General features: G+C 50.1%; 1 protein-coding gene across 1 annotated transcript in view; it reads right to left on the reverse strand.

Annotated features, from left to right (window-relative positions):
- Positions 1 to 15,246, reverse strand: part of Man1c1 (mannosidase alpha class 1C member 1) — a 148,501-nt gene that overhangs the window by 83,496 nt on the left and 49,759 nt on the right. Inside the window, exon 2 of the mRNA XM_036178508.1 lies at positions 280 to 376. Coding sequence (XP_036034401.1) covers positions 280 to 376 — 97 coding nt within the window. The remainder of the gene's footprint in view (positions 1 to 279; positions 377 to 15,246) is intronic.

The raw sequence follows: 15,246 nt of genomic DNA on the forward strand, positions 1-15,246 counted from the left end.
AACCCGGTCTCTTTATATGCACATGTTTGCTCTCTGTGGGAACAATGTCATCTCGCCACCACCCTCCAGTAAAGTGAATCTACCCAGTCTTCCGTGTTCACGCCACCAAACCCTGTCCCTCACCATCCTCACCTTCCCAAGCTCTCCTGCTCAGGTGCAAGGCTGCACGAATGGACAGAAGCACTGGAGTCCTCCGAGTCCAGAAAAGCCTGGCGAGCCCAGAAAAGGGCAGACCAACTGGCAGCTGCACTCAGCGCCCCGGGGTCTGTGTCAACTCACCAAACATGCTGCCCTCGTAGCCGTCCTTTGTGAGTGGCCGGAGCTCATTCTTGCCCATCGCATACCGGCGGTAATTCTGCCACGAAAACCGCATCATCTGCGGGAAAGAGCAGGGGACCAGACCCCAGTGAGACGATGCTGGTGGCCAACGGTGCCCACCACACCCTCTGCCAAGGTCTCAGCCTGGTTCCATTCCCAACCGGAGCTGCCTGGGAAAGGTGTTCCCCTCCACGCTCTCCACACGCCTGAGAGCACCCAGAGGTTTCCAAAAAGGAACCTAAACCACCTCCTAGGCAGGGAGTGTGGCTCAGTGGTAGGGGCCTGCCCATCTTGTATGAGGTCCTTCTTTGGATCCCCAATACTGCAAAGGAGAAAAATGGAGGTCACCTCTTCCATGTAGCCTTCCCTGCTCTGCTCTGGTCTAAGGGAAGAGAAAGACCTCATTTATTCACAGGGTGAGCGTCTGTCTCAATTTAACAGAATGATCTCCCTCCTCCTGACAAAGTTTTGTGAATCACCATCTATCTATACATAAGGAGCTGGGTCAGAAGTGGGGTGACCTGCCCAAACTGCCCCCAGTGACAATCTGTGCCCACCCTGCTTCCTCATCCCCCAAGTCTCCCTCACTGGCTCTCACACTGTGCCCTTTCACTTCTGCATGGCAGGGTGCAGGGGGAGGGCTGAGGGGGGTCGGGGCAGAGCTCCAGGGTGACAGAGGAATGGAGCGCAAAGCAGAATTTGCAGGAGGTACAGGTGGCTGGGGAAGCAATGGGTGCAGTAGCCAGACTCAGGGCCTGAGTTCTAACCCCGCCTCTGCCACCACCCCACTGGCCGGCTTTAACAAGACAGGGTGACGCCTGCTCCGCCACAATCTTAGAAGGGTTCAACCACGGAAGAAGGAAGTGGGAATGCATGCCTCCAACGGCAGGGATTGACAAATATTAGCTGTCTTCTCTCCCTGGCCTTCAGAGGCTCTGTGTGGATCTCCCAGCCCTTCCTGCTTCCCACCTTATCCGTCAGTTCTCAAAAGCTAGCGGGAAGTGGTGAGCCCAGACCAGTCAGGCTGGTCCCCAAGCTTCTGACTTAGCAGGTCTGGGGCAAGGCATGGACTTGCCTTTAACAGTTCACACACGCTGTGGCTGATTCGGGGCCACACGGAGGACCACCTGTATCACACAGGTGACCTTCCAAATGCTTGGAACCAGAGCATTCTGGATTTTCGATTTTTTTCTCAGTATTTCAAATATCTGTATATACATAATGAAATATCTTGGAGAGGGACCCAAGTCTAGACAGGAAATTTGTGCTTCTCCTATATACCTTAGGCACATACCCTGAACATAATTTTACACGGTACTGTTGTGTGATATTTGGTTGTGTTCTGACACAACAAAATCTGGAGATCAGAGGTTGGAGCCAGCCCCTAGTTAACCATAGAGGCCAGGCGGTGGTGGCTCACACCTTTAATCCCAGCACTTCCGAGGCTCACGCCTTTGATCTCAGCACAGTCGGGAGGTGGAGACGAGACTATAAGGCAGGTGAGACAGGATCTCGGTGCCCATCAGTCTGAGGATCCAGAGAGGTAAGAAGTCTCTACTGGCTGCTGTTTGGCTCTGATCTTTCAAGTTATTTCTCCAATATTTGACTCCTGTTTTTTATTGATAAGATTAATTAGGATCACACTTCACAGTACTTTTACTGCATCTGTGTTTTGAATGTGACCTGTTACATGAAGTCAGGTGTGGAAGTTTTCATTGGTGAAGTCATGCTGTCTTCCCCAAAATTTCAGAGTTTGGATCACTTTTGGATTTCTTTAAACGTCTATTTATTTTTATTTTTTATGGGTGTTTTGCCTGCACCTATGCACATGTACGTACATGTAACAAGTACATGCCTGGTGCCTGCAGAGGCTAGAGAGGGTGACAGATCCCCTGGAATGAGCTACAGGTAGTGACTGGAGTTACAGCTGCCATGTAGGTGTTGGGAACTGAACCCAGGTCCTCTGGAAGAGCAGCAAATGCTCTTAACTGCCGACCCACTTCTCCAGCCCCTCCCTTGGGTGGGTTTTTGTCTGTTGGTATTTATTTAGAGTCTCACTGTTTGGCTCTGTCTGGCCTCAAACTTGCTATATAGATCAGGCTGGCCTCAAACTCACAGAGATCCACCTGCCTCTGCCTCCCAAATGCTGGGATTACAGGTGTGCGCCACCACATCTGGCTTTTATTTATTTATTTTATTACAGATATTTGATCTATATTATATGTGTATGCTTGGTTTTTGTTTGTTTGAGAAAGGGTTTCATGTAGCCCAGGCTGGCCTCTAAGGCCAAAGATAATCTTAAACTCCTGGTCCTCCTGTCTCCACCTCTCACGTGGCTCTGGGGATGGAACCAGGGCCTCCTGCACGTTAGGCGAGCTCTCTACTAACTGAGCCACATCCAAATCCCTCCAACCTGGACGTGTTGGTTTCCATTTCTCAGTGTTGCCTTGGTGTACTCTGCCCTGTTTCCTGCTGCAGAACCTGACTCTGCAGCAGGCCCTGCTACGTTCCCCGTGCTCAGCCATGTTCCTGGCCCCCAGACTCAGAAGCTGTCTCTTCTGGTAATATTGCTGCTGTGACCAAAATCCACAGGGGAGTGACCTCACGGCAGTGTGGCCTGTGTCCCCAGGGAACACACGGTGAGACTGAGGCTCCGAGATGGAGCGTGACTGAGGATGCACAGCTAACCAGGCTGGAACACGGTTGTCTCCTCAGAGCGGCAGGCCCCATCACACTTAGCCATGTGGGGCTCCCAGCTCCCACGGCCCATGCCAATGTCATGGCAGTGCATGGCAAGAACTCTGCACGGGCCTGGAGGCCTGCCTCCATTGCTCCGTTATTTTCTACTTATCTCGAATTGGCAATAGCGGGGAATAATTGCTGGGTATGCGTGCGGAGGGAGAATAGAGTCCTCCCTCCTTCTCTCCTATGGACCCCACCCCCGCCCCCGCCGTCACAGTTGGCAGTGGGGTAGGCAGTAACAAGATTTCAGAACATAAGCCACAGAAAGGCTGGAGCAGAGGTGTGCGGGCTGCCACACCCGACCCTGAACCTACCCCTACTTAGAAATAAGTGAGTGCTCAGGATGAGTTATGGAGATCATGGGTGTCTAGGTGTCTAGCCAGAGCTGTCCCCTCTGGGCTGTGGCCTGTCTGTTCTCACAGCCAGCCACATGGGTGGGGGACACAGAGGTAGCCAAAGGCACAAACCATCCCTGTGTCATCTGGGGCTGGACTCGGAAGGCACTGCAACCGCCTCTGTGTGCCAACCCTCACGCGCATGCACACTGCCCCTCAGGCCCAGATGCTGGGGTATCATATGGGGGTGCTCACACTCAGCCAGTACCTGCTAGGCCTGGGTGTGGGCTGCAGTTTGAGAGCTGTGCTGTGGAGGCGATGTTCTCCCAGCCCCACCATCTCCCCCTGCCAGCTGCTCATCTTCCTTCAGGGCCCGGCTGAAGGATGCCTGTGCAGAGGGTCTCCAGTTCCAGCCATGCCTGAGTCAGCCCATGTTCCAGTTCAAGATCATCTCGGTTATGTGGCAGGTTAGAGGCCAGCCTGGGCTGCATGAGACCCTGCCTCAAAAACCAACCAACCAGGGTTGGGGATTTAGCTCAGTGGTAGAGCGCTTGCCTAGCAAGCGCAAGGCCCAGGGGTCAATCCTCAGCTAAAAAAAAAACAAACAAAAACCAACCAATCAACCAAACGGGTACCTGGGTGTCCGAGGTCAAGCATTTTCCCCACTGCCTTCGATTTGGTCCCCACCTCCATTCGTGCTGCACACCCACCACTGGCACGTGGGAGAAGCTTGTTAAATACCTGCTAAAGCAGTGAATGTAAAGCAAATAGGAAAACTGGCCTTGCAGCTTAACTTGTGGCTGGGAGGCCTTTGTGGACTGTATGACACAGATGAGACCCAGTCTGCTCAAAGGCAGTCTTCAGAGGAGCCTACTGGGCCCCAAATGCTTAGACAGACACTTAGGGATACAAGGGGCACATGAAGAGACTTGTCCAAAGGCATGAAAGGTAGCAATGTGAACCTAAGGTCCTAAAGACCCTGGAGGTCACTCAGGAAAGGTATCAGTATGAACCTAAGGCCCTAAAGACCCTGGAGGTCACTCAGGCTCCCTCCTGTCTCTCCCTCGTTCCTAAGTAGAACATAAGTTATTTCTCCTTGGATATGGATACCCCTAATGATGGCGGGGTGCTCACCTTACTGGGAAGTCCCATCAAATGCAGAATGTCACAAGTCTTCCCTGAACCCATCAAATCTATTCTCCCCTAGTGTCCAGAGGGAAGAAGCATCTTCCACACCACATACATTCACTTTGGGGACCCAGCTGTCACGTCACCCTAGCTAACCAGCCCCGCTCTGTCAACAGGCAGCTCATCACTAACCTCTGAATACTGCATGCTTGGCCAAGGCACCCTCTGCGACCTCACGCCTTCCTGCACCACATGTTCTAGGGTACATGATTTGATCACCTCATTTGGGGAAAGAGCAGAAACAGTATGAACCTGCCTCGGCCATCCTGCAGCTGTGGGTCCGCCTTTTTGTCCCCAGTGACTCCTGTGTCACCAGGCTCTGTCTGCCATCCCACGATATCCAGAACTTTATGGACCAGATCTGAATGCAGCTCTATGTCCGCCTGCTTTGAAAATGGACAGACTTGGACTAGATGGGCTGACATCTGTGTGCAACCCAGATTTGGGGCATAAGTGGGAATGGCTGGGCTGGGGAGGGGAATCACCAGAGGTCTCTCTCATGGATCTAGCACCACTCACCAACGCTAGCCAAGAGCTCACCAGGCTGTCAGCAAAAACCCATCTCTCCACTTTTGTGCGAGAAGCCTGTGAAAGCCTGAAATACAGACTTTGGCCCTCGTACAGCCAGCACAGAGCAAACACTTTTTTTTCAAGGAAAATAGGGTTTTAGGCTGGCAGGATTGTTCTTGGAGAACTCATTTTGGCCACCTCTGATCATTCCTTTTTGTTCTAAATGCTTACAAATCACTAACTTAGAGCCCCGTTGGTCCCATTAGGGTGGCTATATGCAGAAAGATGAAGTAAAATCATTGGCAGGGATGCGGGGAAACGGAAGGCCTCATCAATGACGGGCGGGTATGGAGACGGCGCAGCAGCTCTGGGAATTCAGCAGGAAGAGTTCCCATGTGGAGTGGTCTAGATTCTTTCTCTGTTGTGATAAACATTGTGACCAAAAGCAGCCTGGGAAGAAAAGGGTTTGTTTGTCTTGTAGTCTAGATCACAGTCAGTCACTGAGGGAGGTTGAGGCAGGAACCCAGGGCAGAACCCATGAGACATACCATTACTGGTTCACTCGTTCACTTTGGTTCCACCTCTGCCTAGGAATGGTGCTGCCCACAGTGGTCTGGGCCCTCCCACGCCACTCAGCAATCAATCCCCACAGACATGACCACTGATGTAGGCAAGCCTACTGTTGAGACACTCCGCCTAGGTGACTCTTGATTGTGCTGACAATAAAAACTAAGACAAGAGAGTTAGCATTTGACCCAGTCGTTCTGATCTTGGGTAAAATGGCTATACAAAAACAAACAAAAAAAAAAGAGTCAGCCCAGGAGGCCCAAGACAATTCATCCTCAGAAAGACCTGCTTCCAAGGTTGGGCTTCAGCCAGCCTCTGGGCAGGTGAATTTCTTGAGTGTTCCACCAGTGGCTGACGGATAAAGAGACCCGCTGAACCGAGACCATACAAACACCCTGACACAGAGCACCTGCTTTTCTGCCTGGGGCTCAGGATTTCAGTATGTTAGGCAGAGGTACCAACATGAGCAGCCTCTAAGGAGCGTGCATGTGACAGTGCCCTACATAGTCACAGTCTCAGGCTGCAGGTGCAGCCTATGCAACTTCACTGGGAGGGGACTCTAGAAACCTGCACCTGGTCATAGTCCCCCCCCCCCCCCCCCCCCAGACCGCTGCCTCTGCATTTGCTCCTCGGTTAACTTTGCTGTGTGTCCCTTGCTAATAAACCACAGTTGTGAACAAAACCATTCACTAAGTCCGACAGCAAGACTCCAGGAGTCATCACAAGGGGCCCCTGACACACAATCAAAATTCACACATGTAATGTCCTAGTTAGGGTAAGCTGTCGACTGGACACAACTACAGTCTACTGAGGGGGTCGCAGTCGACAGATTGCCCAGCTCAGCTTGGGTGTAGCCACATCTGTGAGAATGATCTTCACTGATGTGGGAAAGCCCAGCCCACTGTGGGCAGCACCATCCCTAAGCAGGTGGGCATGGGCTGGATAATAAAGCTAGCTGAGCATGATACCAAGGAGTGAGCCAGTGAGCAGCATTCCTCCACGCCTTCTGTTTCAGTTCCTGCCTGATTTCCGTCATTGATGGGCTGTGACCCAGAAGTGTGAGCCAAATAAACTCTTCCTTCCTCAAGTTGCTGTGGTTATCATAGCAACAGAATGAAATCAGAACACATACATCCAGAACACAGAAACTTGGGCACAAATGCTCAGGGCAGCACTATTTCAAATAGCCAAAAAAGTGGAAATAAGCCAAATGCCCATTGACTGGTGAATGATCCCCGGGCTGTGGTGTATCCATTCAAAAGAACATTGAGTAGCCATAAAAAGGAAGAAACGCAGCAATATGGTCGAGGCTTGAAATCCTACATTAAGGAAAAGAAGCCAGGTACAAAAATGCCACTTAGTGTTTGATTCTAACTAAGAGCTATGTCCAGAAGGAACCCCGGGTGATGAAGTGGAGTGCTAGTTGCTAGAGGCTGGAGAGTGGGTGGGGGAGGGGTGGGCGGGGGCTGCCAATGAAGCTGAAGTGTGCATGTGCATGTGGAGGTCAGAGGTCAACATTGAGTGTCATCCCATAGTGTTAGTGTTCTCTGAGCTGGGGTCACTTAAATGGGCTCACCAGTTTGCCTAGGCTGGCTGGCCAACAAGCCCCCAAGACCCTTCTGCCTCCCTCCTACTAAGTACTGACTACAGACACATGTCACAGCTGGTAATCTGCACTCAGGCCCCCATGCTTGCAACATATACACTTTCCCCATGACCCTCCCCAGCCCCACAATACACTTTTTAAAAGGCAGTCTTTACAACATGAGGATTATGTCTCAATAAAGATGTTAACAATTTACACATTGAAAAAAAACTACTAATGGTCAGAAGTGGCTGCTTACCACCATCTTATATGGCACATGGAACACAGCAACCCCTCAGAGATATTTCTGTCCCTAAAATGCCTGACCTGAACAAACCCTAGGGACACAGCAGACCAGCCCAAATGTGCAGACACCCAACAGGGAGAGAAAGAAAGATAAAAAAAAAAACACCCATAAGGAAAGAGACCACATTAGCCAGAACCTGCTACTCCTGGAGCAAAATGTACCCGACAATCACTATTGAGGTAGAGGATGTTATTGAGACAACGACAGATCTGAATGGGGCCTCGGGATCAGAGAGCACCATTATAGTAGTAACTTCTGGTTCTAAGGGGTTCCTTCCTTTGGGAGGTGCTGATCTTGCTGAAAATACACAGTAAGTATTTAGGGTCATTGTGTCTGCAACATACTCTCAAATGGTCCAGAAAACTGTCACATACATTTACATGAATGGAAAGAAAGAAGGGAGGGAGGGAGGGAGGGAGGGAGGGAGGGAGGGAGGGAGGGAGGGAGGGAGGATGTATGCATTAGGTAATCTTACCAAAGGTTGATGCCACCTTCACCCAAATGTCTGTCATGTGGAATTCTATTTCCCAACTGAACAGAATTCACGGTAGAACAGTCCCCTTGCCGGCTACCCCGCAAATCTTCCCACCCCAGGGCCTCCCCAGCCCAGCTGGCCTTTCACCAAACACCAAATCCTAGAAAGACAGAGCCCAGCAAACAAAGCAGGAACCAGAGGCCGGGCTGCTCCTTTTAGAACGAGACCGCCATGTTCCGATGGACTGTCCGTCCTCAGCGGTTTTTCTGTTTTAATGAGAGGTTCCTCTTGCAGTTCCATACACTTTGCAGACAGTTCACTGGGCGTCAGCAACATTCCCTGTCGCCTCGCACTTCCAGGTTCTCCTTCCTCTGGGCTCAGATTGTGCCCTCAACGTCTCCCTTCAGCACACGTCTCTGGCTATGGTTTGGATGTGTCTTGTCCCCAGTGTAACAGAACTGTGAGGTGTGGCACCCCTGAGCCCTGGGGGCCAAGGAGAGGTGACCAGATCTTTGGGGCATGACCCTGGAAAAAGGATTAATGAAGGTCTTGTTGGAGGGGGTTGGGTCACACTGCATGGCATTGACTGCTAAGGAGGAGGATTGTTTTAGAGTGGGTTCAGGTTCCTGCCTCACTCCACATCCACTTCCCCTTCCTATTCCTCCACCAGGTATGGTTCAGCAATGTGGAGTGGAGTGTAACACTCTTGGAGTCCACAGCTGTGAAACATCTTGGTTTTTTGTTTTTGCTTTTGTTTTTGTTTTTGAGTATCCACTTCAGACATTTTGTTGTAGCAACACAGAGAAGATTGTGGCATTTTTATAGATAATTTTAAAAAAATAATGTTGGTAGCTATCCATGCACCTGTTTATATTTAATATAGAAGAAGTACACATGCCAAGCGCTCAGCACTCAGGAGGCAGAGGCAGGTGGATCTCTGATCTGATGACTCGAGGCCATCCTGCTCTGTAGAACTAGTTCCAGGACAGCCAGGGCTACACAGAAAAATCCTGTCTCCAAAAAAACAAACAAACAAACCAAAAAACAAAACAAAACAAAAAAAAAAAAACCCACATCCACACAAAAGCAAAAAACAAAGAAACCTGGGACTGGGGGGTGGAGGGGGAGTTTAACACAGACTTACCAGAGAAAAACAGACGGAAGGAGAACAACTGAATTACAATTCAATCTGATCGCATCCCTATTCTGTATCTTGTTGCTCTCTATGAATATGACACAAACACACTCAGCGTTCTGACAGATACTTCCTGAACATAACTTTTAATAGCTACGTAACAGCCTGGAGCAGATCTAGCAACTCTTACTTCATCTTCCTGCCCAACCGTAGACATTTCTACGATTTCTAGTTTGAAAAGTAATGCTGTGGTGCACATCACTGTACACAAAATATTTCAAATATTTTCCTCCATCCAGAGCCTCATTTTATAGGAAACAAATGAGAAGTTATTAGCATGTGTGGGGGCGTTTCCAGATGACAACTGGGGAGTCTGGGGCAATGGCTCTGGCTGGGACAATGGCTCTGTGGGATGAAGTTTTTACTGAACGAGCATGAGGATTTAGGTTCATCATTCCAACACCCTTGGGAAAAGCTGGGCTCAGTGGTGCATGCCTGTAACCTCAGCACTAGGCAGAGCCCTTGGGGGCTCACTGACCAGTGTGGCTGGCCAAATCAGCAGGTTGTAGGTTCAGGGAAAGATCTCATCTCCAAAAGTTAGATGGGGGTCTAGAGAGTGGCCCAGCAGTTCAGAGCACTTGCTGCTCTTGCAGATGACCCAAGTTCAGTTTCTAGCCTCCAAGTCGGGTAGCTCACAACTGCCTATAATTGTGGCTCTGGAGGATTTGACATCTCTAACCTCAGTGGGTATCAGTACTTACACATTTACACTCATACACATGCATATGCACACACACACACACACACACACACACACACACACACACTTAAAAATAAAATAATTTTTTTAAAAAAATTGGAAGGAGAGTGTAGGAAGGATGCTTAATGTTGATCTCAGGCCTCCACATACACATGGATAGGCATAACACATAACACACACACACACACACACACACACACACACACACACACACATACACACACACATACACACATACACACACACACACACACACACACACACACACACACACACACACACACACGACTAAAGCAAGAAGCTTATTTGCTCAACATTGTGTAAAACTTGCCCAAGCCAGATGTGTGTGATACTGGCACTCATGAGGTGGAGGCAGGCGTATCCCTGCATTTCAAGGCTAGTAACACACGAGACCAACTCAAAACGAAGGGATGCCAACAGGGTCATGGCAGGCCATGGGCTACAGGATGAAACCAAGGTCCTACTTCCAAGTCTCATCTTCCCTTCCCTGCCCCCAAACAAAACATAACCTACCCCGTGGCCACTGCTTCCATTTGGTGCCCACCTAGCTCCCTGACTTAGACACAGACACAACAGGACCAGTACTTTCAAAAATTATGCAAAGGCCTTTAAAAAAAAAAGTCTGGGATGCAAAACAGTATATAGATATTTTAAAGTATGTTTTCAAATCTTTAGTGCCAGGCAAGGAATGTTCATTATATACCGTTAAGTAGAAAAGCAAGATACCAAATTTTATGGCATGAAATCCACAAATGTATGTATGTGTTAAAGGACCTGAAAAACAGCAAAATACTGACAGTGGTTAGGTCTCAGGGTAAGGGGTTTGGTGATTTTTATTTGTATTGATCTATATTTTCTGAATTTCCCACAGTGGTATCTGGAAATGTTTGTAATATGAAAAATAAAGGTTATTAACATGAAAAACAGAAGAAATAGCATGATGCCCCAGGTCAAAAGGCAATGCAAGGGGCAGATGGAGGCAAGCAGGGTTTGCTAGGAAAGAGGACAGTGTTCCAAGCTGGGCATTATCTATCCAACACAAGAGAAGCCCAGGACCAAACAGAACCTCAGAGCCTGTCCTGGTGAGTTTTTAAGTCAACCTGACGAAGGGTCATTTGGGAAGTGAGAACATCAGTTGAGAAAATGCCCCCACCAACAAGCCTGTGATGCATTTTCTTCCTGATTGACGTAGGGGTGTGGTGGTATTGTGTCCCCCAAAATATTTGTGTTCCCTGAAATAAATTTATCTGGGGTCAGAGAACAGACAGCCACTAGAACAAAGCCAAAAATGGTGGCTAGAAAATGGGTCAGAGCAAGCCATAACAGAAGTTGGGCGGTGGTAGCACACGCCTTTAATCCCAGCACTTGGGAGGCAGAGCGAGGTGGATCTCTGTGTGTTCAAGGCCACTTTAGAAACAGCTAAGCATGGTGACTCATGCCTTTAATCCCAGAAACCCAGCCTTTAATCCCAGGGACTGACGCAGAAAGTAGAAAGACATATAAGACGTGAAAACCAGGCACCAGGTTCAGTTAAGCATTTAGTTAGTTGAGCATTTGGCTGGTTTAGCATTCAGGCTTTGGAGCAGCACAGTTCAGCTGAGAGCCATTGGGATGAGGACTCAGAAGCTTCCAGTCTGAGGAAACAGGATCACCTGAGGAACTAGCAAGGTCAGATAGCTGTGGCTTGTTCTGCTTCTCTGATCTTCCAGCATTCACCCCAATAACTGGCCTCAGGTTTGATTTTATTAATAAGACTCTTTAAGATTCCTGCTACATGGGGGGGGGGGGCAGCTCATTGTGGGTGGGGCTACCCCTGGGCTGGTGGCCCTGCATGCTCTAAGAAAGCAGTCTGAGCAAGGAATGGGGAGCAAGCCAGTGAGCGGCACCCCTCCATGACCTCTGCATCAGCTCCCCCTCCAGGTTCCTGTCCTGCCTTTCCCCAGTGATGGAGTGTGACCTGAGAGCTGTGAGGTGAAAGAAGCCCATTCCTTCCCAAGTCGCTTCTTGTCGTGGTGTTTTATCACAGCAATAGAAACCCCAACAAACACATGGCCCGAGACACACTCTATTCCCAAAGTCGCATTTCATAAGAACTATGTGAGACTCTAGAAGTGACCTGCCCCAGCCAGGACTCGAAGGTTAGGCGGAGACAAATGGCTGGGGTTGAGGCAGCCTGGGATACAGCAGATGTTCATGTCGGACTCAAAAACAGGCAATCCCCATTTGTGCAGGTGTGTGCTGTCACACACACATGCATGCACATGCTAGACAGCACGGCTTACAAGAGTCTCTAGAAACCTCATTTCCACCCAGAGATCACCTGTCGACAGACACCAGAAACTTCTCTTCACCTGATCCCACGAGGATGGAGAGTGATGTGCCACTATAGTCATGGCAGCAAAAGAGTCAGACCCCAAGGTGCCTCTAGCTCTTGGTCCAACGACACAAATTCCCATCCATCTGCACACACAGCCAGGACTCAAGGCCGCCGTATAAATGACACTGATGGGAAGCGTGCTCGCAGCATCCCTGTGCTAGAAGTTTTTGAGACTTTCTCCTGCAGAAAAAGAGCTTCACTGTTTCACCGGGCATGGATGTCCACACCATTGAGGAGCTCAGAACGACCCACGCGAGGGAAAAGAAGCCGGAGAGCAAGGGAAGACCCAGTCCCAGTGACAGAAAGGAAGGCCATGTTTGGGAAAGAAAGTGTGGGGCCATTAGGGAAGAAGAAGCAAGCAGGGTGATGTGTCCTCTTTAAGATTCATTCAGACTAGAAAGATGTCTCAGCCTGTAAAGTGCTTGTCCCGAAAGTGTAAGGACCCACGTTCTGTCCTCCAGAACTCATTAAAAAAAAAAAAAAATCTGGTCATGGAGCTAATGCAGTGCTGGGGAGGCAGAGAGAAATGGAGCCTTGGAGCTCATGTCCCAGCTGGTAACTTCCATTACAGTAAGACCCTTACAAAAAAATAAATAAATAAATGGATGGCGCGCGCGCGCGCGCGCGCGCGCGCGCGCACACACACACACACACACACACACACAGAGGCACCCGCATACACACATGCTCATAGACTTGCCTGCACACCAGGCCAGGCCCAGCAGGGGCTCAAACATAGCTGCTCCCTCCCAAGCTAAGAAGGGAATGGGTTCCCAGTCTTTTAAGACCATAATGGGCAACCTGACTGGACACTTTTCTGGCACCACCCGCAGTGACACCAGCCCCCTCTGTAGGGCCAGGTGGGAAAGGGTTTGGTCTCTAATGACACTGGGATCCAATGACTGCATGCACAGAATGGAGCTGTGGGTGGTGGTGGCTTCTCCCCATTTTGTGCAGCCTAAGGAACCAGCTGCCGGCTAGACGCCCAGGAGCCATTCCTGCTGGCCTGTTTTCTTTTAAATGGTTATTTATTTTTAAATTATATTTATATGTACATAAGTGCGCATGTGTCCTGGCACACATTTGGAGGTCAAAGAACAACTTGCAGGAGTCGGTTCTCTCCTTCCACTATGTGGGTCTCAGGCATTGAACTTGAATCTCCGTGACTGGCAGCAAGCCCCTATATCCACTGAACCATCTCTCTAGCCCTGTTTTTCTTTTCTTTTTTCTTCTTCTTTTCTTTTCTATTCAGACATGGTTTTATTCTGTAGCCCGAGCTAACTTAAAACTCACTATGCCGCTCAGACTGGCCTCAAACTTGCAGCTATCCTCCTGCCTCAGCCTCCCAAGTCCTGGGATTATAGGCATGAGCCAGCATGCCTGGCTCACACCTGTTGTCTTGACCTAGCCAAGCTGTGGGTGCAGCATGGGAGCTGACACCCCACCTCGGCTGTTTTGCAGAGCTGCCCCTGGGGAGAGGATAGGGAGGTGCTGAACACGTCTCACGCTCTAGCTTTGCTTGGCTGCTCAGGGGCAGAGAGAGGACACCATACGTAGTGACTGTGATGGACCAGCCAATCAAGCCCCACCTACCACCCTGGGACACCTGGAGCTCACCCCCCATCATGGCTAGCATCACAGTCACCTTGGCTGAGTGTGGTCCTAGAGAACAGAACTCCTTGCCATCCCGAGTGTGGTCTGGGGCCAGCAACTGGGCACATCATGAACTGGAGCACCCTGGACACCACCCCCGGACCTGCAGAACTCCGCAGGATACTCTCAAACTCTGCCGCTATTGACTGTGTGCCCTTGCTGGAGTGTCCCAGCCTCTCTGAGCCTCAGCTTTCTCATCTAAGATGGGACAGGAATAGCTGACTCCTACAACCGCCCCTCGGAAAAAGACAACACAGGTAAAGTGCTCAGCACTGAGGCTGGTGTACAGTACGTGCCCAATAGGAAGCCCTGGCAGATTACATCCTGTTGTTATCCACTAAGCGTCTCCCCACCTACAGGCAGCATCAGCATCCCCAGTGAGCCCCTCCACAGGCCCCCAAAGCCATTCTCCACACTGGAGCTGAAGCGGTTATTTGAAATGCAAATTTATTCCTAGCTCCGGCTACCCCAACACACTTAAAACACTTTTATCAGACAGAAAGAGCAAACTCCTTAATGAAGCCGGCAAGCCTGAGTCCCACCCACTCAAGACTCCAGTCAGTTCCACCTTCCTGATTCTGCCAGCTCCTTCCTCAAACACCAATCTCCCCCCCCCCCCCCCCCCCTCACCACCCCACCCCCACCCGGCCACAGGACCTTTGCACGTGGTCTTCACACCCCAGGAACTGGTCCTCCCTCTTTTTTGCCCAGTGAATTCCACTGTTTGTTACGCTCAACTTAGCTCATTTGGGGCTGATGGGAGGCAAGGTTTCATGTAGGTCAGGGTGGCCTGGAACTCACAATGTAGTTACGGGTAACCATGACTTCCTTCTCCTTCCAAAATGCTGGGATTACAGATGTGCACCACCACACTTGGTTTACTTGTTACTGAATCCTCGCTGGCCTTCTACATCAGGCCCAACCTCCCTATGTGTGGGCTGATTAGAGTAGAAACAGAGGCTGTGATTGGCTAGTTTGTATCTGGCTCCCCACCAGAGCTCGGCTGTGGGCTCTGCTGCTCACCACTGGTCCTCACACCCACAGGTTCTGCATGAAAACATGTACATTCAGTGTCTCAGGCAAGTAACAACACAGGAGACCCTGGCTCTCCAGTCAGAGAACCACAGAGAGAGAAGGCTGCTGCCTGGAACAGAAGCCCCCAGTGCTGGGATTTAATGTGCCCAGTCCGGTCTCCTCAGAGGCCCAGCACAGCACAGGCTCTTGGGGAACTAATGGCTCTTGAGGTGCATGGCTGCTCCACCTCTGAAGGCAG

This window comes from Onychomys torridus, chromosome 2, assembly GCF_903995425.1.
Source record: "Onychomys torridus chromosome 2, mOncTor1.1, whole genome shotgun sequence".
Taxonomy (NCBI): Eukaryota; Metazoa; Chordata; class Mammalia; order Rodentia; family Cricetidae; genus Onychomys; species Onychomys torridus.